The 24,005-nt window shown below is 46.2% G+C and overlaps 4 protein-coding genes across 4 annotated transcripts; 2 read left to right on the top strand and 2 right to left on the bottom strand.

Moving 5' to 3' along the window:
- Positions 1 to 38: 38 nt before the first annotated feature.
- Positions 39 to 5,100, top strand: LOC117848548 (T-complex protein 1 subunit eta). The gene is made up of 14 exons (XM_034730000.2): positions 39 to 195; positions 307 to 567; positions 1,384 to 1,509; positions 1,603 to 1,806; positions 2,080 to 2,249; positions 2,364 to 2,499; positions 2,585 to 2,701; positions 2,841 to 2,960; positions 3,042 to 3,140; positions 3,222 to 3,311; positions 3,826 to 3,907; positions 4,027 to 4,115; positions 4,209 to 4,283; positions 4,831 to 5,100. Exons 1-14 carry the CDS (start codon positions 181 to 183, stop codon positions 4,927 to 4,929), a joined length of 1,683 nt encoding a protein of 560 aa, XP_034585891.1. The 5' UTR covers positions 39 to 180; the 3' UTR covers positions 4,930 to 5,100.
- Positions 5,101 to 9,350: 4,250 nt separating this feature from the next.
- LOC117843264 (probable arabinose 5-phosphate isomerase) lies at positions 9,351 to 12,950 on the top strand. The gene is made up of 3 exons (XM_034723865.2): positions 9,351 to 10,168; positions 11,172 to 11,395; positions 12,429 to 12,950. Exons 1-3 carry the CDS (start codon positions 9,512 to 9,514, stop codon positions 12,583 to 12,585), a joined length of 1,038 nt encoding a protein of 345 aa, XP_034579756.1. The 5' UTR covers positions 9,351 to 9,511; the 3' UTR covers positions 12,586 to 12,950.
- A 4,121-nt stretch (positions 12,951 to 17,071) lies between these two features.
- LOC117833210 (single-stranded DNA-binding protein WHY2, mitochondrial) lies at positions 17,072 to 20,776 on the bottom strand. The gene is made up of 8 exons (XM_034712669.2): positions 20,617 to 20,776; positions 19,534 to 19,619; positions 19,331 to 19,428; positions 19,162 to 19,254; positions 18,935 to 19,029; positions 18,770 to 18,843; positions 18,302 to 18,390; positions 17,072 to 17,514 (listed from the first exon to the last, which is right to left on the bottom strand). Exons 1-8 carry the CDS (start codon positions 20,652 to 20,654, stop codon positions 17,398 to 17,400), a joined length of 690 nt encoding a protein of 229 aa, XP_034568560.1. The 5' UTR covers positions 20,655 to 20,776; the 3' UTR covers positions 17,072 to 17,397.
- An 879-nt stretch (positions 20,777 to 21,655) lies between these two features.
- LOC117844310 (protein IRREGULAR XYLEM 15) lies at positions 21,656 to 23,362 on the bottom strand. The gene is made up of 2 exons (XM_034725048.2): positions 22,394 to 23,362; positions 21,656 to 22,318 (listed from the first exon to the last, which is right to left on the bottom strand). The coding sequence occupies exons 1-2, from the start codon at positions 23,113 to 23,115 to the stop codon at positions 22,060 to 22,062; spliced, it is 981 nt and encodes a 326-aa protein (XP_034580939.1). The 5' UTR covers positions 23,116 to 23,362; the 3' UTR covers positions 21,656 to 22,059.
- Between the last annotated feature and the right edge of the window lie 643 nt (positions 23,363 to 24,005).

Here is a 24,005-nt window from a genome sequence, read left to right as displayed (position 1 = left end):
CATGAAAAGTAGGTGGAAACCCGTGGCGGGCCCACTAGTCGTGTTGTTGTGGAGCAGCCCGGATCTCCATCTCCATCAGAAAACCTCCTCGGCCGAAACAGCAAAACCCTTTCCCTCCCTCCTCTCAGATCTCCTCCTCTCCCTCACACCCCAAACCCTAGCTTCGCCCAGCCCCCAACCATGGCGGCGATGATGGTAAGCGCCACCTCCACCTCCACCGAACCTAACCCAATCCGCTCGCTATCAAGCTATGGCTCGCTGATCCTGATGTTCGTGATCTCGTTTCTGTTTGTTTTTGTCCCGCAGCAACCGCAGATCATCCTGCTCAAGGAGGGCACGGACACGTCGCAGGGGCGCGCGCAGGTGGTGAGCAACATCAACGCGTGCACGGCGGTGGCGGACACCGTGCGGACCACGCTGGGGCCCCGGGGCATGGACAAGCTCATCCACGACGACAAGGGCGGCGTCACCATCTCCAACGACGGCGCCACCATCATGCGCCTCCTTGACATCGTGCACCCCGCCGCCAAGATCCTCGTCGACATCGCAAAGTCACAGGACTCCGAGGTACCCATCTCAGTATAAATCATTGATTGGAGTGGAAACCCGCGTCAGTGTGATCTACTAGATGCATTTCTGGGCTAAGGTAGATTGGTAGTTGCCATGTTAGCAGACAGATAAGAACGCTGAAGTATCAGTTGCACAGTATTTCCTGCCATTTAATCTGATGGAAGTAGGGTTGATTTGTCAATTTTAGGGGAATCACTCATGAATTCATAATTTAGTCGTGGATAGGCTGTGAATTTGAGCTATAAGGCATGGGATGCAATTTGAAAAGCGAAGACATCTAAGTCATTGTTGGCCAAATTACTGATCTGTGCTGTTTGGCTAAGATATGTCCACTGTTATCTTCACACATTTGGCACAAAGAAAGGACCTGTTAAAGCTTTTATTCAATCCCATTTTGTTGTATCTTTACTTGATTATTAATTGATTCCATTTACATTTTCTTTCCACTTATGTGCAAGTAGTTCATTGCGTCATCTGTAGCTTTTTGAGGCTCTGTTGACAAGCTTACTAAATGGCGTACTTAAGATGGTCAAATTTGACATTCATAGAAGATGAAACTCTTTCTGATTTTGGTTTGAATCTTGCCTGTTGTTTTTGATTGGGTCAGGTTTTTCATTTGTAAGAATCAGACTTTTTTACTTATGAGAACAATTTAGTTTACATATGGTCTCGTGTTTCTCTTACGAAGTTATAAAGCTATCTGATTGATTAATAAGTTTTAGCTTTTATTAGTTTGTGTTGGATTGATGCTTGTTAGACTATGGAACTTGGGCACGCGGATTATGCTCGACCTTGAATTTTTCATTTACTCAGGTCGGTGATGGAACTACTACTGTGGTGCTTCTAGCTGGAGAATTCTTAAAGGAAGCAAAACCTTATGTTGAGGATGGAGTGCACCCCCACAGTCTAATTCGCAGTTATAGGGCTGCGGGCAATATGGTTTGTAACTACCATTTTTGTTTTGAACCTCTGACATTTTGATTCTCTGCAATTCTCAAAAGTTAATTATGCATTAACATGAATTTCTATCAGGCAATTCAAAGGGTTAAAGAATTGGCAGTTAGCATAGAAGGGAAAAGCCTTGAAGAGAAGAAATCATTGCTAGCCAAGTGTGCTGCCACAACACTCTCATCAAAACTGATTGGTGGTGAAAAAGAATTCTTTGCTTCTATGGTTGTGGATGCTGTCCTTGCCATTTGCAATGATGACAGGCTTAATCTTATTGGGATTAAAAAGGTAATTCCTGTTATTTTCCCTTTTGTGATATTATACTCAGTTGAACAGTGATATCTTGTTTAGTTCAGAACGGGTGTGTTAAGGATCGATTCACTACGTAACCAAGTAAAAGCCTTTTGTTTTCATCTGGAAGAAATGTAGTTTTGAGCTGTAGAAAGGACATACATGGGGTACAGGACAATCATATAATGCACTCTTAATTCTTGTACGCTCTCAGGGTCTTTTGCATGCTAGGCATGAGACATTAAAGCTTGATGTTGTGATGTATCTTAGGTTCCTGGAGGTACCATGAGAGATTCATTTCTGGTGAATGGTGTGGCATTCAAGAAGACATTTTCATATGCTGGATTTGAGCAGCAACCAAAGAAGTTCCTAAATCCAAAGATTCTTTTGTTGAACATTGAACTAGAATTGAAATCTGAGAAAGAAAATGCAGAGATCAGGTATTCTTACTGAGTCACTTAAGCCTCACTGAGCACTACAGAGTTTGTGTTCCAATCTTTTACTTGTGTTGCTCTATGCCTTCGTATATTTAAACGTTTCCACCATACCTGTAGATTATCAGATCCTCTGCAATACCAATCAATTGTCGATGCTGAATGGAACATTATTTATGACAAACTGGATAAATGTGTGAAAAGCGGAGCAAAGATAGTTCTGTCTCGGTTAGCTATTGGTGATCTGGCAACACAGGTACCCTGGCATTTCTTATTGAAATTGTCCTGCTTTTCTGCCATTTACTTCTGCATCCCATCTAAGATATTTTGGTCCTACGCAGTATTTTGCAGACCGAGACATTTTCTGTGCCGGTCGTGTCACTGAAGAGGACCTGCAACGAGTGGCTGCAGCAACTGGTGGAACCGTTCAAACTTCTGTAAATAATGTCATTGATGAGGTAAAGTATCATTTTTTTAAAGGTGCTCATTATATGTTGAACCACCTGTTTTTGATGGTTTGTCAACTGGACATTGAGGGCTAATATCAGTTGCCTGGTGTAAATTGCAAGCTGATTAGATCATCTTTTTTTTAAAAAGGTACTTGGTTCTTGTGAGGTATTTGAGGAAAAACAAGTGGGCAATGAAAGATTCAACATATTTAGTGGCTGCCCTTCTGGTCAGACAGCAACTATTGTCCTCCGTGGTGGTGCAGACCAGGTTTTCTATTGACACACATCTCAATACCTATTTGTGACAAACTTAAATGAACGTGCTTAAATTTCTTTGATCCTGTGCTAGTTCATTGAGGAAGCTGAACGAAGTCTCCATGATGCCATCATGATTGTTAGGAGAGCTCTTAAGAACTCTACAGTCGTGCCGGGTGGTGGTGCAATTGATGTATGTCTAGTGCTCAGCTTGTCAAGATGAATCATTCAGCCTTCTGCATAACTTTGGGCTGACCTTTTATGTTTTTTGCAGATGGAAATAAGCAAGTATCTCAGACAGCATGCACGAACCATTGCTGGGAAGTCTCAGTTCTTTGTAAATTCGTTTGCTAAAGCCCTTGAGGTACGTATATCCGATCTGTACTTTTGTTTCCTTGATTGTTTTGGAGATGTGCTTTTATTATACTGCACTTGAATTTTAACAACTAAAGCAAGAAATCTCTTTTGTTAACTCCACAATGATTGTGTGGTATTGCAACCTCTTGTTGATTTGGTTAAAAGTCCATTTGCCATGAAGGCAAGGACAAAAGGATTAAATTTTTAAAAGACTGTACTGTAGTTGTTGGCAAGCCGTTTAAGGAAAAAAAACAAATAACTGGAGGAAACAGATGCAAGATGTTCTTCTTTTCCTTTTTATTCTCATTAAGAATACTTTGAATGTAAGGTTTTCAGTTTTCCTAAAATCAAGAAAATGTGCATGGTTTCATGTCGGTCCAGCACTAGCTATGGATTTGTAGGTTATCTTCTAACTGTTGCATTTGGTATTGTCAGGAAGAGCTACAGTGATGATGGTTTTTTTATTTTGACAACTTATTTCATATTATGTATTCTGAATTTGAAATAAAATCATCCTGCAGGTTATTCCACGACAACTTTGTGATAATGCTGGATTTGACGCAACTGATGTGCTCAACAAGCTCAGGCAGAAACATGCATCTGGTTGGTTCCCTTAAGCTTTATGTCGAGCTCAGTGTATGCTTTTATACATGTCAGTAAAATTGTGATGCAACAAAGCTATCTGTTTTACTGATGTCTGATTCACGGTTCATTTGTATCAGGTGATGGTGCTAATTATGGTGTAGACATAAACACTGGTGGAATTGCTGATTCCTTTGCTAACTTTGTGTGGGAGCCTGCTGTTGTTAAGGTAATTAGACATTTGGTTTTATTCATTTGCATTTAAATATGCATGTATTCTTAATTTGAAATGTTTTAACATCCGGAATGCAATGTTGTTCAGATCAATGCTATAAATGCCGCAACAGAAGCTTCCTGCCTTATCCTTAGCGTCGACGAAACAGTGAAAAACCCAAAGGTAAGGAGACTTGCAAATGTCCACTGTCCATTATGGCGTTATGTAAAAAACACAACTTATATTCCCTTTCTTTTGTTTCTTGAGTGTTGTTGGGACTCATCATCCTGTGGCAATGCACGTCCCTTCATATGCGAAATATTAATTTAATTAAATGCATCTCCTCTACTAGAGAGATTCAAATCAGTATAAGCAAGAAATGGTCATAGAAATGATTTGTTGTAGATATGGTGATCGCAGTTCACTTTATTGCTGGATAAATGATTTGCACCTTGTAATCTTTAGATATTGGTCCGTCATTTTGCAGCTTGAGATGGCACATGTTCTAACCTCGCATGATCTTTCATGCTCATTAAGGGCATAGCATTTGTCTTCTTGTGACTTATGGCCTGTTGTCGTTGAATTCAGATCGTTGCTAAGTTATTAGATATTTGCCATCTATTTTGAATGCTTTCCAAACAGTTTCTCTATGTTTTGTTTGAAGCAATCGATTCTTCATATAATTTACTTATTGGCTCCTTTTCTTTCTATAAATCGTGGGATGCTCTAGTCTGAGAGCGCACAAGGTGATGCTGCAGCTGGTGCAATGGCTGGTCGTGGAGGAGGTGCAATGCGAGGCCGTGGCGGGAGGGGCATGCGCAGGCGGTAAATTGAGCCACGTCGACTCTGTAACTTCATGTTTTTGATCGCCTGAGGGCTGTTGTATCATAACTGCACGTGTGATGTGAGTGATTCAGAAGCAATGATAGCCTTTGTTTCAGAACAGCAGAGATATACCAGGCATTTATGAATGTAGCCGCCACCGGTTGTGATATAGTTAGATCTGAGCCTTGTTTTTTTTTTCTCTCGAGCTAAAGGATGTATTCCTTTTGTTGCGATCCTTGTGCGCTGAAGCCTAAAATTTTGTGCGTTTGTTTTTGGAACGCGGATGCTGTTTGCTCAGACTGACTGGTGCTGCTTGTTCAAGCATATGTTCTATTTCGGATTTTATCTACCGTTAGTTGCAGAGGATAGAGTAGAGTTTTAGCTGGCTGGGTCGGCAACTGGTTCGAAGCTGGGGAGGACGTGCACGACCTCGCGCATGCTAGGACGCGCATGGTTGCTCTTGCAGACGCACGGTATGCCCACCCTGAATAGGCCCGCTATCAGGCCGGCCGGCTATGGCGGCAGCAGCGCGGGTCGGCCACGGGCAGCAACGCCATGGCGTCCGATGGCCTCTTCACGGCGGTTCGGGCCCAGTTGACGAGGCCGATCTCGTCGCCGAAGTCGCCGAGTGGGCGGCGCCCCGTGACGAGCTTCAGCAGCACCACGCCGAGAAGCTGTACAAGTCCGTCTTCCTCTCGTCCACCCGCAGCGTGTACGCGTAATCTGCACGTACACCACCACATGGAAGTAGGTGTCATCGCTTGTGGTTGCATGATGCATGGTAATGCCGCGAGCCGGCGAGGGCCGAGACACACTCCGCCGCCACCGCCCCGGTGCCGGATGCGCCGCGGCTGAGGAAATTAGCGTGGCCGAAGTCGGCGACGTACGCCTCCCATCTCCGCGTCCAGCAGGATGCTGCTCGATCGACTTGACGTCGCGTTGCAGGATCCTCGGCGGGCACTCGTGACGCTAGTAGCGCAGCGTGCGCGCCGTGAAGGACCCCGCCGGCCGGCATCTACTCGTACAGCAGCAGGTTCTTCTCCGCGCCCGACGCGAAGCCCAGCAGGCGCACGATGTTGCGGTGCCGGCCGGACGCCGCCGAGCGTGGCCACCTCCGCCCGGAAGCCGGGGCACATCATCTCATGGATCTCCGGCGGAAGCTCACCGGAGATTCTGTTCCTCGACAGGTTCAACATTATCAGAACCTTTGGATTTGCGTGCCCCTCCTGGACCGAATGCGTCTCGCCGAGGCACCACTTCTTCGATCGCCCAGGTATGCACGTGTTGCAGCGCGCCTTGCAGGCAGCGGCTTTCGTGCCGGCACTGCTCGACGCGCGCCGGCCCGGAGCGGCCGCGTTCATGCAACTGGTACTGAGGCGCTTTCTCCAGCAGTGACGGTGAGTCGGTGACATCGATCGGCGCGCTCTTCGTGGGGACGTGCTAGCTGTTCTCCAAATCTCTAATTCGTAGTCATGACTCTTTGCAATATGGCCAGGCCAGTGATGAACACCTTCTTTCTTTTGAACTTGCTGTACAGCACACTTTTCTACACGGAAGCGGCATGTATCTTTACCGTGTGGTTAACGTTTGTACCAGGGCGATCTGTGCGAGACACCAACGACACTGGCGGGCACTGTTCGCAACCAACTGCAGGCCATATTCTCTTGCCACGCCTTCCATCTCGAGTAGTGCTGATTTTCACAGCCATCCAGCATCTGATCAGATATATCCAAAATACCCCCATGCTTTTATCTGCACCATCAAAGTGTACGACAAAGTAAACATCAACGGCGACCTCTAGCACCGCCTGTTCCATCGCGCGTGCCCCACGCGCTGTGTACGGTGGAAGCACGTCGCATCTCGCATGTCCCGATATCACGCGCATGCTTCTGGTTGTTTCCACAGCGACGCCCTATAAATCGCTTGGAGTTTGACACCACCCCCTAAATTATTTTGTTGCAAATACCCACTCATCTACTTAATTTTGTTGTAAATATCCACCTATGCGCAAAGTAGAAACCTAATTCGTTAAAATTCCGTCCAGTAAAACAGAAGAATTATAAATTTCTAAAATGATAGCGGTGAAAGCACTCTGCTGGGCCGACACTGACCTACTTAAATTCGAACGGGTTTTCAAAGCACAAAAACGCATACATATGTCTTTTTTCTAAACCGATTCGAGACGTTTTCAAAAAATAACGATTCATTAATGTGACATAAATTAGATACTTTTAGGAGTATAATCTCGATATTTTTTAAAGATTTCATAAAAAAGAAATTGCTAATGAGAGACTAAACTGTCACACCGTGTTTCACTATTGTTTTTTAAAAAATCAATACAAACCTAGTCCAAATATTTTTGGCGAGTTTGGTTATACTACCTCGGCTTGTAGGGGCTCTATCTCGGTGAGAATGGGTTGATTCGATTAATTTTGCACACGGTGGATATTTTCAATAAAATTAAGTAGGTGAGTATGTATTTTCAACAAAATAATTTATGGGGATAACATCAAACCTGAAGTGGTTTACGGCTGTGATTATGCAATTTCACGCCCGGGGTTTCGTTCGCCTGATCCCTGGACCTGCCGCCGGTCACGCGTTACGCGTGCGCGCCAGAGATATCTTGGATCGGAGCAAACAAGCAGAGGCCACTCCAGGGTTTGCTGTTTGGTTTCGAGCGAGTAGGGCCTGGGCGGGCGAAATCAACGGCGGGCTCGCATCAACTCGGGTTTCCAATCCCATTCCCATCCAAGTTGGCGGGCGCAGGAGCACGAGGAGCACCACGACGGGTGTGTCTATGTGCGCGTGCAGCATGGCCATTGGCCCGTTCGTCAGCCTCAGCATGGGTGGTCATCACTGTCAGGGCCATCAGGGCCAGAAAACTGATCACCAGCTCATATCTGCATGATTGTCCGAGCCTGTCGGGGAAAAAAATTCTACCTAAATTTGTCAAAAATGAATCTATGCCCACCTACCAATTTTAGTTATCCTGGCCGAAATTTTTTACGTTTACATATTTTTTTTCTTTGTTAATTCTTGTGGATTACTGATGGCGTCAGCAAGAGCGCGTTTGGCGCGGCTCCTGCCGGCTCCAGCTCCAGCGCTGCGCGCCAATGTGACAGAGTCGCGGGAGCCATTCCAACCCAGCTCCACCAGCTCGAGTGGAGGGGGGACAAAACACGAGGGGAGCTGGAGTCCTTTTTCTTTGCTACAGGGGAAACAACACAGTGCAGCAGGAGCCGGAGTCATTCTGTGTGGAACCGCACCAAACGCGCCCTAAATAAAGCAAAGAATTGCCAAAAAAAACTACTATATTAAGTTGGAAAAAATCACCCTACCGTGCATATGCTTAAGCATGTTTTCGTTGAAGTCGGAGAAACTAGCGAAGTTAAACTTATTCATGGTACTGCTGTTTCTTTCTTCTTCTTTTTTTAAGTAAAACTAGGGAAAAGTTATAGCTCACTTGGGTAAAATATAGCTCTTTCTCACCTAATTTTTTCTTCCTCCCCATCTGCACGTCATTTTCCTTTTTTTTTCCTCCAACTTTGTCCAAATTCTGACGAGATTAGGGGCGTCGGGGTTAGGGGTTCGGGTTTTCCGGGTGGGTGCTCACGGTGGCCCTAGAGAGAAGGCCGGTGGCGGTAGGTCGGCCCGACGGAGGTGGCGGGCGCAGGGGCAGTGAGGCGCGGCGGCGGGGGCGCCGCCGGCCGGGTGGTGCTGGAGGGTGGTTGGGCGATGCTGGGGCGGGGGCGGTGTAGCCGACAGCGGCGGCGGGAGGGGCAAGAAGGTGGTTACCGTTGGGGAGCTTGCCAGTCCGGCGGTGGTCGCGGTGGGTGGGCGGGATGGCGAGGGCGCCGCCCGCCGCGGTGGTGGAGGTGGCAAGGGCATCCAGTGTCAGCGGCGATGGAAGGCGGCGGCGGGGGTGGGCGTGCGGAGATTGGTACGGGGGCAAGCATCGCGGGGTTGGTGGGGGAGTCTGGGGTGGGGAGGAGATAAGATAGAGAGAGAGAGAGTTGATCCGAGCCACCGATTTTAGATCTAATGGCTGTGAAATTCGAGTGAGGAAAATTTTCAATTCACTTGGGTGAGGGATAGACAATTCTAACTAGGTGAGAATGTTTATATGCCCAAATTAGCGATTCTTTTTGGAACATTTTAAAAGTGTCGATATTATACTCCTATAATTCAATAAAGAATTGCACCAGTGGCTCCAAATTTAGTGAATAGGTTGAGTCGATTAAGCATGGGGTAGTTTTTTCAATGCAACTGAGTAGGAAAGAACATTTGCAATAAAGCCATTTATGGGGGATCTCAAACTTTAATGACATATTGTGTTCTTTTACTTCGCAAAAAATGTGTTTTTTAAAAAAATTGTTTTTCCTAAATAATAAATAGGGCTCGCTCTCACCGCATTCCCATTTCACAATTTCAATTTTGCTCGCTCGACGCGCAAAACGCCGCCTCTTCCTCCTCCGTTCGCCCCACCCCGGAACCCCGTTTCCCCAGATCCCAAGGAACGAACCCACCACCCCTCTCGCCGCGGCATTTCCTCGAGCACCCCGCGCGCCCCCGGCTGCCGACGCCCCATGGGCTCACTCCCGGTGCTCGCCTCCCCGGAATGCGCCCCGCGGGGGCGCGCCACGGTGTCGGCGTCGGACCTGGCGCCGCTCTTCTCCGCGCAGCGCCGGCACCTGGACCACTTCTTCGACCGCCTCGACATGTCGCAGGCGGCCGCGTTCGCGCAGGCGCTGCTCGACGCGCCCGGGGCCGTCTTCTTCACGGGCGTCGGCAAGTCCGGCATCGTGGCGCGGAAGATCGCGCAGACGCTGGCGTCGCTGGGCTTCGCGCGGGCGGGCTTCCTCGCCCCCGTCGACGCGCTCCACGGCGACATCGGCGCGCTCTTCCCAGGGGACGTGCTCGTGCTGCTCTCCAAGTCGGGAGCCTCCGACGAGCTGCTCGCGCTCGCGCCCTGCGCGCGCGCCAAGGGCGCCTACCTCATCTCGCTCACCTCGGCGGCGTCGGGAGGCGACTGCCCGCTCGCCGCCGCCTGCGACCTCAACGTGCACCTGCCGCTGCAGGGGGAGATATGCCCCTTCGGCCTCGCGCCCGTCACCTCCACCGCCATCCAGATGGTGTTCGGGGACACCGTCGTCGCCGCCATCATGGAGGCGCGCCGCCTCTCCAGGGACCAGTACGCCTCCAACCACCCCGCCGGCAAGATCGGCAAGACCCTCATCTTCAAGGTAACTTACCTCTGACCCAAACACAAACAGGCTACCCGCGAGTTACTGTATTTGTTAGAAGGAACTTGCAATGATTTTGTGCTGCCACCCCCATGGGAACATCGGATCTCAAATGCATGTCACTACTCATTTAATGTTCCTTTTCGATTCATTTACCGTTGCGTGTCCGTGGGGTTGGTTCTGCAAAATGTCCTGTGAAATCCTCTTCATGATTGAATAATTTTGTCGCTATCAAACTGACATTTTGTTTCTCTGTATGGTTACCTGTCACGGTCATTCTCTTTTCATTTTTGCAAGAAAAACAACAGAAGGCCTCATTGTTTGCGTGCAATTAATAGTGGCTGTTTTTAATTAACCACCGCTATGGCATGACATATTTGAATCAATGTCTTGTTCATGTGCAAAGTACTTGCTGAATGATCTTGTGCTGCCACCCCCATGGGAAACATCAGGTATCCAATATTTGTTACTACTGATATTCCTTTATTGCTCCTCTTAAAAGAAAATGAGAGATTCACTTACTGTTGCATATCGGTGGGATTGGTTCCAAATTGCCCTGTGAAATGCTCTTTATGATTGGATAATTTTGTCGCTATCCTGCCGACATTTTGTTTGTCTACGGTTACCTCTCACTGTCTTTTTATATGGGGGTTTCTTATGCACATGCCATTTAAATCCTGTCCTTTTCATTGTCGTAAGAAAAACGATAAAAACGGGCCTCATCATTTGCATGCGTTGTTGACTGTTTAGTAGTGACAGTTTTAACAAATTCCAGGCGCTGTGTGTTCATGTCATGACATATTTGAATGGAAGTCTTGCACTTGCTCTTGTTAATGTGCAAACTAGTTACTGAATGTGAAAACAAGTGTAGATATTGTTTCTTCAAAACTACCCCTGTCTGATTTCTGTGGGTGTTGTCATTGATCCAGAATGCTACCATTTTCTTTTCCTGTGGGTGAGGCATGTCTTTTATACTATATGTTCTTACGCAAACACCCTGCAGGTTAAGGATGTTATGAAGAAACAGAATGAACTTCCTCTGTGCAAGGAGGGAGATATGATAATGGACCAACTCACGGAGCTCACCAGTAAAGGTTGTGGGTGTCTGCTTGTGGTTGATGAAGAGCATCATTTGATTGGCACCTTCACTGATGGTGATCTTCGGCGAACACTCAAGGCAAGCGGGCCAGACATTTTTAATCTCACAGTTGGTGAGATGTGCAACAGGTTTGTCAATTTGCTATGTTTAACCATGCCTGCATGAGTTACTTATCTCGCAAGTACTATTGGTATATGTAGGATTCTAAGATCTCTCTGGTACATCTGGGATTTGGAACGTGGCATTATACTGAAATTTGGTCCCTGTTGGTTTGAAACCGGACCGCTGGTTTTCCTGTCAGTTTGGTACTTTTTGTTCTTTTGTTTTTGTCATGTTTCTAAAATTCTGTTGTTTTATAAACTATCTAATTCAATAATTTAACCTTACAAACGCAGTACTATGAAAAACACAATCTCTCTCTCTCTCCCTGAAGTAGCCAAGTTTACTAAATTAAACCCATCATAATATGCTAAACATTCATCATGCATCACAAAGCTTTCGAGTTCATTATTTTTAAAAGAATTGTATAGAACTGCATTACGTTTTATTGAGAATACACATTAGTGTTGTCAGCAGCAGTATTAGTGCCAGACGTCTATACACAATGCTCTATTAAACAGTTTTCAGTGAGAATCAGCTGTTCTCTTACTAACTCTGTTTTGTTTGTTGAGAGTTGGTTTCTGTTCCTCTATTCTGTTCATTTTCCATACTTATGGGTTTGACGCAGATGTTGCCCGTTCAATATTTAGTGTTCAAATGAACTTTCTGCTTGCACCTTTAAGCTTCCTCGCAAAAAAATCAAGAACAAGAGTGATGAACATGGAAGCTGCACTAAGGGGAAAAAACATATCATTATCAAACTGGATTCTTAACATCTCTCCTGCTTTTAAGATTTTTTAAGTTTTTCTCGAACACGCAGGAGAGCTGTTATCTCTGTATTAAGAAGAAATTCTGATTTTTCAAGTTGATAATATTAATACCAGATAGCGTGTTCATTGTGCCATTTAAGTAACGCAAATGTATAGTATCCAATTACTTACTGTAGTCCGTAGATAATGCCACCTCCTTATATGTGTGATATCCTATGTTCTGTTGTATTAGTGGAATTTGTTTCTAGTCTTCTTCAGTGCCTTGTCTAACTGTCCTGCATTATCTTTACAGGAATCCAAGGACAATCACTGCAGAGGCAATGGCAGTCGAAGCCATGGAGAAGATGGAATCACCTCCTTCACCTGTGCAGTTCTTGCCTGTTGTCGACGACAACAATGTCGTTTGTGGGATCATTACACTGCATGGATTGGTCTCTGCCGGATTGTAGACTTCTGTGGCATCATCACCTTCAGCTGGATTTTTAGATTCTGTACCAGCTTGCCGGGTTCTTAGTGGTTCCTCCCATCTACTTGTACTTGGCCCTAGACTGCCAATTGCCAGTTTTCCTGCCGCTCAGTTCATAACTGAAGGCGTCTTATCGCGATGCGTATGTGTAGCCTAGACTGTCAGTGTACCCTTGTGTGTAGTGCTTGGCAAGAGGAATATGCTCCTGAAGGTGTTTTTATCGATGTAGCAAGAGGAATATGTTGGTGTACATGCCGTTTCGCAGTTGCCTTGGCTGCATGTGTTTTGTAACCTGTTCTGTAAATGATCGTGGACGCTGAGAAATTCCAATGCAGCCGTTCAAGTAAATGCTTTAGCCCTACAAATCTTAGAGCCTGTTTGGCTAAATTTAAGTTCTGCATTTTTAGCTCATTTTTTAAGATCTTGGGATCCAAATAGGTGGGCTAAACGGAGCAAAGAGCTAAAATATGGGCTAAAATTTTTTTTCTCCCAAAGAGACCCTAAACTGGGCTAAAACTCCTTGGGGCGGCTGCTGGACGCACCATACCCCCCTCCATCCCAGCACGGTACCATATCCACTCACGCGCCCGCACCCTGCCCCTCCCACGCACCCGCAACGCCACCGCCACCCCTCTCGCCCGATCTCCTCCGCCGCCGCCCATCTCGCCCAAGCTCCTTTATCGCAGCCCACTCGCCCGATCTCCTCCGCCTCTGCCCCTCTCGCCGTCCCTCTAGCCTGTGCTCCTCCAGCGCCGCCCCTTTCGCCCGCGGTCTCCTCCGCCGCCGGCACTGTGGCCCGAGCACCTCCGCCGCCTCCAAGCCACCTGGTCCACATCCGCGGGCTGCCGATGGACGGGTACGGCAACGACGGCACTAGGGACTTCTTCGAGCAGGCGGATTCGTACTCCCCCGCCGGCGGCTTCGACGTCTTCTCTGGCGAGGCGCGCCCTTATCCGGGGTCGAGCTCCGTCCATGGTTCCCGGATTGGCATTGAGGCACTCGACCTCAATTCGCAGGCGGAAGACTGGTCCCATATGGCATCTTACCAGGGGATCCTGCAGTCCGGCGGGGCTGGCAGAGGTAACGCCGATAGCATCGGCCCTCCTCCCCCTCAACTGCGCGGTGGCAAAGGAGGCGCCACTCGCACACTGGGTTTACGTGCGGCTCGCAGTAGCGGCGGAGGTATTGGAGGGCGCGGTGAATCTTCGGCCCCCAGTCGTGCCCACCACGGTTGCTTGCCGCCAGTTCCCGCCACCGACCGTGGGATGCGTGGAAGTTTTTCGACGGCGCCCGTTGCATCTGTAGGCCGTGGCTCAGGTCGAGGTAGTGGACGGTGCGGCGACGACGACGACGATGCTTACGACAATGCTGTAGAAGAGATTTTCCAAATCTCTCAGGTATGAGCCGAGTGTCCTTTGATCTCAGACAAGTCTGTGAATCGACTGTTGCTGTTAGAGTAAAATTACATGTATATTCTTGTGATGCATATGCTAGAATAAAACTGACAGAGGAAGTTGGTCATCAGAGTACAATAACAAATTGCTGTGTCAACTGCTCGTTGATCAAATTCAATTGGGTAACTACATCAAAGGAACTATGATAGCAAGAGGGTACAAGCTCATCATAGAAAAGTATTTCGCAACCAATTTGAGGCATGATAGGAAACAGATCACTAATAGAATTAGACAACTGAAGCAAATGTATCAGTTTATAAAAGATCTTCACGTCAACTGTGGCTTAGGCCGTGATGAAATGGGTGGCCTACTACTAATCTAAAATGGTGGGAGGATGCAACAGAGATATTTCTTGATACTCTTAGGAATGTTTCTAATAGGTTTCCTATGTTCAGTTTCTAACTTCATCTAGCTCATGTGCAGGGGCATCCAGATTGGAAGAAACTAAGGTATGGGCCTCCAGAATACCTACCAATGCTAGAGCAGATACTTGAGGGTGTAGTTGTGGATGGTTCAGCTTCTTTTGTCGCAGGACACAACAATTTAGATGACCAAACAGACATAGAACATCAGGAGGTTGAGGAGGACAAATTTCAAGAGAATGAATAGGGTCCATACATAGTCGCAAGAGAGCAAGTAGTACGAGCACCACAGCCTCAAGTCCAAGCAAGAAGATCAAAAGCCCAATGGTCAAAATGATGAAGGATTACATTAGTTTCTCTTCTAAGCAACAAGCTGAAAGGAATCAGTACATCAAGCAAGCTTGCAATGAGAGGCAAGAGGAAGGCTCAGTTGACTAATACCATTAAGCAGGTTCAGCAGTTGGCTTTAGAGTGTGGGCTGGATGAAACAAGTTCTGAGTACTATGTTGTTTCCCAAATTTGCAAAGATGAGCCCATGAGAGAGTTCTTCATTAACATGACTACAACAGAAGGAAGGTTAGCCTTCTTGAAGAGATATTGCAAACAACACAACCTAGATTAGAATTGTGTCTACATCTAGTACTTTTGTCTCTAATGATTTGAACTATCTGTACTACCTGTATTTGTGATGATGAATTTGCTTTGAACTATATCTGTTGGTGGAAATGAATTTCTTTGAACTATATCTGTTGGTGGAAATGAATTGCTTTGAACTATATCTGTTGGTGGAAATAAATTACTTTGAACTATATCTGTTGGTGGAAATGAATTGCTTTGAACTATATCTATTTGTGATGATAAATTGCTTTGATCTATACTTGTGCTTTGAACTGATTTCAACTATCTATTGTGTCTCAGGATATGGATGGAGAGACTGATTCAAGTGACGATGAGCTTTTGAAGCTCATTCTTGAGGAGGATCAATATGAAAGGCAGTTCACGGAGGATCTGCTCATGTTTGGTATGTACAATGACACTTACTTCCATAAAGCTAAGAAGAGATAGACCATTGAAACTGGCTATGATTGGGTGATGAGAAATCTAGTAGATGCTGTCAAATGCTATAACATGTTTAGAATGAGTAGACTATTGCTTGATCGACTGCATAATCTGTTGGTGGAATCATATGGCCTGAAGTCCACATCAAAGAGTACTTCAGTAGAGGCCTTAGGAATGTTTCTTTGGATGGTTGGTGCACCTCAGTCAGTCAGGCAAGCCGAGAACAGATTAGAGAGATCACTAGATACAGCTCACCGCAACTTTGACAAAGTTTTGAAGTGTGTTATAAAGCTAGCAGCTGACATAATTAGGCCAGTGGATCCTGAATAACGCACCGTAGGTTACATAATCCTAGGTTCTCTCCACACTTCAACAAACATATAGGAGCAATAGATGGCACTCATATACCGGTTATCGTGCCAAATGACAAGGTGGTGCAACATCTATGTCGGAAGGGCTTTACTACACAGAATGTGACTGTTCACATTTGTTCTTGTGGGCTGGCCTGGTTCAGTACATGATATGAGAGTGTTCAATGATGTTAAGGACAAGTACAAAGACAATTTCCCACATCCACCTTCTGGTATATTATTACTGTCTATGTTTCCACATCCAAATTTTATGCCCACTTATGTTGTATGTTTTTTTTGACAATAATGTTCATATCTGTAGGGAAGTTTTATCTAGTGGACTTTTGATACCCGAATCGTCCTGGTTATCTTGCACCTTACAAGGGAACAAAGTACCGTCTTCCAGAGTTTCGCAATGGGCCAATGCCGAGAGGTATGAAAGAGACCTTTAACTTCGCTCATTCATCTCTTAGAAATTGCGTCTAGAGGTCATTTGGAGTTTTGAAGATGAAGTGGCGGATTTTGTTGAAAGTGTCAAGTTATCCAATGCCAAAGCAAAGCCAGATAATTGTTGCATGCATGTCACTTCATAATTTTATTAGAGATAGTCATATGGAGGACAAGGACTTTGATCGTTGTGACCGTGATGAGAACTATGTTCCTCATGAAGCATCAACCTCTCAACCAACACAGAGTACTCGAGCAAGGGACGAAGATACAAACATAAATGCATTGCGTGATCAAATAGCCTCAAGTTTGTATAATAGATCGTAGCGTGTTTGATTTCTTGTATGCCTAGGACCATTGAGTTGCGTACTTAAACAATTGTGTAATAATATTTGACACTGCATGCATGGCGTGGAACAGGAAACAGTTCCTGTGTAGCGCATGCATGGCCGGCGCATGGGCGCATGGCGTGGGACAGTAAACAGGGTACATGTGCATGGAATTATTAATGAGGAGCAAATCAGTCATTGTTTGAAGGAAGACTAAAGTTTAGCTTATGGATCCAAACAGCCCAGCAGGTGTTGGGCTAAAGTTTAGGGGCTGAAGTTTAGCTACCTGCTGGGCTGGGCTAAAGTTTAGGGGCTGAAGTTAGTGATCCAAACAACACCTTGCTTTCGTTTCTATTCCAATGCTTTAGCCGTGTTGACTGTGTTGGTGTTTCTCTAAATTCCTCAAGTGTGGGCGTGTGGCAGACTGGGCTCACGCATTTTGCCTGACTGCTCCATGCCCAAATGCAGTAGGATAAATCGCAAATTCCATATCGTCCAATCGATGAACACCAAGCACAGACATCATTCACAGGAAACCGTAGGGATAACAGCTAACTCGACTAGAAACATGCGTTTAGTAGGCATGTTGAAGTTACACAAGCACTGAACAAACACACAATGGTCCATCGTGCTCCATCTGGCCTTCAATCTTAAGTTCCAGAAATCTAACGAAGACTGTTCTGAATCGATCAGGAAGGAGATATAGTCAACGCACACCGATGCTCCAAACTTTGCAGCAGCAACTTTGTAGCGATGCCCAAAATCCTCCATCATCTAGCTGCAACAAGGAAGCTTCACCTTTCCCATTCAGAATCCGGGTGTGGACGCTCCACCCTAGGCTTGCTGCTAGCTTGAGGAGCTGGATGGCGCGTCAAAACCTGATCCCAGCCCATGATGTGTGGCAACGCAAACTGCACATATACACAGAAAGGGCAGTCAAAAGCATGAATAAAACCGTACGAATATATACAATGAAGGAGGCAACATCCATAAATAACAGTGGCATGTGTACTAGTTTCAAGACAGTTCAGGCTTGTGTGCACTAAAGTTCAAGAGCTTAAGGGGCATTTGGATCCTGGAGCTAAAGTTTAGTCCGTGTCACATCGAATATTCGGAAGCTAATGAGGACTAAATATGAGTTAAATATAAAACTAATTACACAGATGGAGGCTAAACGGCGAGACGAATCTATTAAGCCTAATTAATCCATCATTAGCAAATGGTTACTGTAGCAGCACATTGTCAAATCATGGACTAATTAGGCTTAATAGATTCATCTCGCTGTTTAGCCTCCATCTGTGCAATGGGTTTTGTAAATAGTCTATGTTTAATACTATTAGTATCTAAACATTTGATGTGACAGGGACTAAAGTTTAGTCCAGGGATCCAAACACCCCCTTAGAAAATGTATACGCCTGAACAAGTCATGGGGCTTCATGCCTTCATGGCACTACTGATAGACATAGGCTATCATTTACAGGTGCACATAAGAAAGTGAATCCATGTATAAGGCAAACCAGGGGCTATAAACCGGCATGTGCTTTCTTCAATGAAGAACTTTGACAGAAACAATGTGACACCATTGATTCTTATTTCTTAGTCATCTATTAGCATGCCCTAGCTTAATTGGACAGTGGTGCAAACAAACACTTTCAGTGCTTCATATAACTTAGAACAAATGGAAATATTGAAACTTACACTTAGTGCTGTGCGCATCACTGCAAACTCAGCTTTTGTGATAGGGACTGAAAGGCGATCAGTAGTCTTCTGCATGTTGTTCAGAACAGCTGCAAAGAAAATTGTCACACATTTCCAATTAGAACCGACAAGTAATACACAGGGGTACAGAGCAAATAAAAGGACATTGATGTCGTAATGTAATGGTAAGTGGTAACTAGCTATAGAAATTCTGTCAAAATACTAGCTTTAGCAGAAGCATTTCCTTTTTCATATCAGGAAGTTCCTTCAACAGTGGCAAGCAAAACCCACAAGCTCCAACTCAATACGGGAGACAATATTTGATAAATGGGCAATGCCTAAATAGACTTCATAAGCTTCTCAAACATAGTTCCTTTTGGTTAAAGCTTTTAGACTAAAAGCACTAAAAGCAAGGGGAGATCAGGTATCTAAACATCATAGAAATGGGCAGTTGAAAGAGTCACTTACTTATATTAACAAAGTACCCACTGTCACTGCCAAGGGGAGTAATCGACAGCGATTTTTTCACCTGTCCTTCATGACTTGGTACACAAAGAGGTTGGTGTTAGAAGGCTGATACAAAAATATGAGCTTTCTGTCTGATTTGTTAGTTCACACAATACTATCACAAACCTTGATTTCATGGATGGATCATGGAAAAACTCACAGGATTCAGCAGGCCCAAGACTTATCAAGCTTCCAACTTCAGTAGGTGACAGAGAAAAAAGCTACATAATAAATGTTCCACAATCATAAGATTAAGGCGCATGTTATTGTCATAAAGAGTAAGTCTTCACGAGAATAGTTTTCTTCAACAGGAAATACTAACTTCATAAAACTACAAAAGAAAAATAATTTACCTGTTTCTTTGTATAGTCATACTTCCTTTGTCCAACAGCAGGAAAGAAGGTCAACATTACTGATCCATTTCTGTTTATCCGAGATGCTCCAGACTAATGGAACAGAGAAATTATGTTGCGTATGAAGGACAATGTATGCCCAAAAAATAAAGAAGTAAAAGAAACATACTTCCATTTTGCAGAAACTTGGTAGTATAGGATGAATAGAAAGTGCAGCCTTTCCCTTAAACACAGTATAGCTTGCAAATTTTTTACCAGATGAGTTCTCTGCACAAAGGGATTAAGAATCATCTTATCATGCAAGCAATATCGAGACTAGCACTCAGCATGTCGAAGGCTGATTAATAACAAGTCTTGTGACAAATGTTTCACCATCAAGATTTGCTGCTGAAGTTGAGACAGCTTGTTGGAATGTCAACGAACCACTCCAAAGAGCTTCTTTAGGATCAAAACCTCTCCTGTGAAAGGAAAACAAGTTTGAATAACATATAATAGTAACTTAACTTTGCAACTACCAATATATCGAAGACCACAGAAGGGTCAAATGTTGGACTAAGTCGAGCTGGGAAAAGGTTGTAGAAACATACAGCAGCAAAAGGAATGGCTTGAATATGGCATTAGGATTCAGTGATATTTTTTGAATTAAGACCTTCGCATAATGTTAACCACCAATCCGCATACATTGGTACTTGATAAACTTAAAATGGGAACTACACATACACAAACATATGAAAAGCAGAACAGTAAATAGAAATGATCATTTGCATATAAAAGCTAATTTGCATCAAGACTTTTGTTCTCGTGATCAAAGAGTAAGTTCGACCCTCAATATATTCTTGGTAGTTTTATGTTTGATTTTTAAGATTCCTCTAACAAGGCTAATTCTTCATTCAATGCATTAGGCACATGAACTAAATGACACATTAGCACTTCAGCCAAACTGATTTACACAGGGGACAAGATATCTCAGTACTCAAAACAATAACATTCAGAACACTGAATAACATTGATGTCTATGTTAAGTAACTGTACAAGCATAAACCATAACTCCACTAGAAGGGGCAAATAAGCCAAATGCCGTGCGAGAACGTCCATTCCAACAATTAGAATGCTCAAGCGCGTCACAGCAAGGGGAGGAAGGAAATCCCTCCACACAGCGAAATCTGCATCTGTGGAAGCGAGGTATACATAAACCCTGCCCCTACCCCCCCCCCCCCCCCCCCCCCCCCCCCCCCCCCCCCCCCTAAAACCCCCGGTCACTCTAGCCTAACAGCAGCCATAGCACGCGCGCGGGTTCACCCGATCGACGAGCCGGCTGGTGCCGGTGAACACCAAACGTCACGGTCCCCAATAGCGCACACGGATACACGAACGGCACGTAGGCGGTCGCGAGGGGCCGCTCCGGGAAGCTGGGGGATGGGAGAGACAGGGTTAGGGTTTCGGGTCGCGGCTCACCTGGAGGCGGAGGGGAGGAAGCGGGAGAGCCGCAGCATCGTCTCGTCGCCTTGGTGGTCGCGGTGGCGGAGGGGAGGGGAGCGGAGCGGAGCGAGCGCCGGAGAATGGGGGAGTGAGCGAGTTTCGTCTCACTGCGGCGGCAGGCCAAGGCGCCGTCTGTCTCGGGGAGCGTGTAGGCAGTGGGGACGTCTTTATGGGCCGAAACCTAAAGATGGGCTGTGCCCCTCTAAAGCCCAGAAACCAGCCTCTTGTTGCGGGATTTTTTTTAACAAAATATGTACACAGATTAGGCATCATTTGAGAAATTTTAAAGATTAAAACTCTGTCGCCCAAACAAAGGGTGAAATCTTCGGAAAGTGTCTATTAATGTTGCAGAATTAGGCCCATTCGATATGCGACACCTTCCAAGATAGCCATTCGTGTATAAAATGTCCAAGATAGCCAGAAAATTCTGAAACATTTTATTGGAGTATAAAATATATATAATGCTACCTTCGAGTTCTACACAACATTTTAGCCTCCTACGATGACAAGAAAATTCGCTCAATTTTTCCATTTTATTTGTGATTTTAAAATTCGCTTGAGTTCAAATTCCGTGGAGCACTTTACGATACCATAGATAGTATATACACAGTACCAAAATAAAATCATAATTTTGTGTTGACTATATGAATGACGCTATGGTGATCTAAGCAAGGTAAAACAGTTTTTTTTTTTACTTTTTTACTTGCAAAAACATAATATTTTTATATTTAAAAATGGCCTAAACAAAGGGGCCTATGCGAATCTTACTGCAAGTCTGCAACTGACGTGGCAGCCGTAAGTTAGCTCCGTAGGACAACGAGTTTGCTTGATTCACGGTGTATGGAGTTTATTCTCACTGACACGCAAGCTACCAGTAAAATTATGGTAAATCCTTCAAGTAGATAAAGCATTACCCGTGCTTTTCCTTTTACCCTGGCTCAATCGTTTACCACTGCCAGTCAGAACAAGAGCACTGCTCTTCCAAACACACTCGATTGGATCAACTCGAAAGAAAGAAAAAAAATGTACACATAGATTGTGTGCATAATACTCTTTCTCTTAGGAAATGTGATGTCAGGCACCACAAATTTGTTTATTTGAGGGGAGAAAATCGTTGAACCACAAGTATACGTGAGAGCTCGATTTGCTCGTACATTGAATCACTGATCTACAGATGCTCCATCAATCATGGCTCTTGCTCTTCTTCTTGCTTCCCTGATTCAATTTTGCACGCGAGTACGATCCATGGCATTCCCCTTTCTTTGAGTACACCCGCGATTGCTTGGACGAGGAAGATTCCTCAAGAACTCGATCGGCTTTACAGATCGTCGCATGCATTAACATTTCTTTGCGCATCCTCATGCGTCACAAAGATGGAGCACGAGACTAGAACGTCCGGGAAGGAGAAGTGGGGCTAGCTCAGTTGGATTTCTCGGCCGGCGGGCCGCAGAATGCCTCCCGGTTGGCGGCGGCGCCGCCGCGGACGCGGAAGTGGGCGAGCGACGGCGTGCTGGTCGCCGCCACCCTGTTCTCGTCGCACAGGAACTCCCGCCCGCACGCGCGCTCCACCTCCCGCTCGTAGTCGTGCACCAGCACCTCCGTCTCCGCGCCCTTGGTCCGCGCCATCACCGCGGCCGAGTAGATCGCCGACATCCTCCCCGGCGACCCCTCCGTGAACCTTTTATTACATAATAATCATCAGCTTATTAATTGATCGATCCAAGAAATAAACCAAGAAATCGTTGCCACGTACCCGCGCGGGCCGTCGACGAGGATGACGTCCCAGGCGACGTCGTAGAGCTGGTTGGGGAGGTCGTTGATGGCGAGGCGGCACTCGGAGAAGAGGAGGTTCTGGACGGGGCGGCACTCGGCGGCGCGCGCGGTGCGGGCGGCGTCGAGGAGGTCCGGGAGCTCGCGCACCGCCGTGGCGTAGGCGACGTCGTAGGCCTCCAGCCCCGGGTGCCTCCCCTCCAGGTGCTCCACGTAGTATGGGTTCTCGTCCAGGAACACCGTGCGCCCGCCGTGGTTCAGCGCCCGCCACAGCGGCGTCTCCGCGCCCAGCCCGAACACCAGCAGGTTGCACGGCGCGCGCCGCCGCAGCACCGACGCGATCGCCCGCACGTCCGGCTCCGGCATGCACCCCGACGTGTTCCCCGCCGCCGCCGCGTACTGCACCAGCGCGTCGAACACGTACCGCGGTAGCCCAGCCTCCGCCGCCGCCCCGGCCGCGCCGCCACCGGAAGCCGCCGCGGCGCCGACCGTGAACAGCGTCGCCTGGTACGCCGCCGCGGCCGAGGCGCGCGCCGTGGAGAACACGGTGAGGAGGGACACGCAGGTGAACAAGGCCAGGAAGGCCACCAGCCACAAGCACCGGGACCAGATGGGCGACGCCGGCGACGTCGACGCCGCGCCGTTCGCCATCTTGTTCGACGACGTGTGCACGACGAGCAGCCTCGACCCGGCCATTGCCTTCATCTCCTTCCTCCTCCTCCTCTGGCCGTGTGTGCTTGTGTTTGGGCTCTGGAGTGAATGAATGCTAATGAGGTTTAGTAGACGAGGCTGGTGTGGAGGAAATGTTAGCTCACACTGACATTTTCAGGTGAGAGATCAGAGTTGGCAAGGAATATAGTGGAGGTTGGGATGGGATGGGGGTTGGGGCAGACAGCAGGCCAAAGCTAGCTGAATTAAGCAAAGTTAAGTAAGCTAATGTTGGATTAGTAGTTGGCATGTTTGGCAGGAAAGCAAGCTCGGTTAAAAATTGCTCGAGGGTTGCAATTGCAACCAGCAGGCTTTGCTTCAGAGTGGCTCAAATTTGGGTAGGTTTTGATGGCGCTCTTTGATTTTGACACCAAATCTTTCTCGCACGATAAACTATAACCATGTCTTGTTTAAACTAGTTCTAGAAAATGAAAATGAGCACAATCAAAGACCATTTTGAATTGAATGCGATACTTTTTTTCTCAATTTTGGCAGGATATTTAAAAAAACGGAAATCTTTCAAAGTTCCTACCATTGAAATGGGAATGAGCTGAATGTGAATATTCCCTCTTCCCTGAACAACCTAATCATGATTTTTTTTCTTAGGAAGAGCGAGGACACATGGCTTTCGGGTGTGGAGCACACAATGCCAATGTGCCATTATCTGATGATAGAAGAGCATCAGAAAATGACAGCAGATTTTAGAAGGGCAACCAGCAGCTTTCTGGCCATCACCAGACACATGAAACAAAAGCAGCCAATACAGCATTATCAGGTCTGGTGGGAAAGAAAATGCTGATGAAAAGGAGGCTGAAAATTTCTCTGACTGATCGCAAGATGCTATCAGCAAACACTTAGAATGGAAGCCACGGGAGTGACAGGGGCTA

The sequence above is a fragment of the Setaria viridis genome, chromosome 1, assembly GCF_005286985.2.
Source record: "Setaria viridis chromosome 1, Setaria_viridis_v4.0, whole genome shotgun sequence".
Lineage (NCBI taxonomy): Eukaryota > Viridiplantae > Streptophyta > Magnoliopsida > Poales > Poaceae > Setaria > Setaria viridis.
Note: the sequence above shows the minus strand (reverse complement) of the source record. Positions and strands in the feature narration are given on the sequence as shown.

Excerpts from the sequence above, each read along its gene's own strand:
- LOC117843264 (XM_034723865.2), top strand. The coding sequence starts at position 9,512 with ATGGGCTCACTCCCGGTGCTCGCCTCCCCGGAATGCGCCCCGCGGGGG. Across the intron at positions 10,169-11,171 it reads GCAAGACCCTCATCTTCAAG|GTTAAGGATGTTATGAAGAA; the intron begins GTAACTTACCTC and ends AACACCCTGCAG. Across the intron at positions 11,396-12,428 it reads GTTGGTGAGATGTGCAACAG|GAATCCAAGGACAATCACTG; the intron begins GTTTGTCAATTT and ends TTATCTTTACAG.
- LOC117848548 (XM_034730000.2), top strand. Across the intron at positions 1,510-1,602 it reads ATAGGGCTGCGGGCAATATG|GCAATTCAAAGGGTTAAAGA; the intron begins GTTTGTAACTAC and ends AATTTCTATCAG. Across the intron at positions 2,500-2,584 it reads TTGGTGATCTGGCAACACAG|TATTTTGCAGACCGAGACAT; the intron begins GTACCCTGGCAT and ends GGTCCTACGCAG.
- LOC117844310 (XM_034725048.2), bottom strand. The coding sequence starts at position 23,115 with ATGAAGGCAATGGCCGGGTCGAGGCTGCTCGTCGTGCACACGTCGTCG. Across the intron at positions 22,319-22,393 it reads CTCGTCGACGGCCCGCGCGG|GTTCACGGAGGGGTCGCCGG; the intron begins GTACGTGGCAAC and ends ATGTAATAAAAG.
- LOC117833210 (XM_034712669.2), bottom strand. The coding sequence starts at position 20,654 with ATGCTGCGGCTCTCCCGCTTCCTCCCCTCCGCCTCCAG. Across the intron at positions 19,620-20,616 it reads TTCCTCCCCTCCGCCTCCAG|GAGAGGTTTTGATCCTAAAG; the intron begins GTGAGCCGCGAC and ends TTCCTTTCACAG. Across the intron at positions 18,391-18,769 it reads TGGGTACTTTGTTAATATAA|CTGTTCTGAACAACATGCAG; the intron begins GTAAGTGACTCT and ends TTTTCTTTGCAG.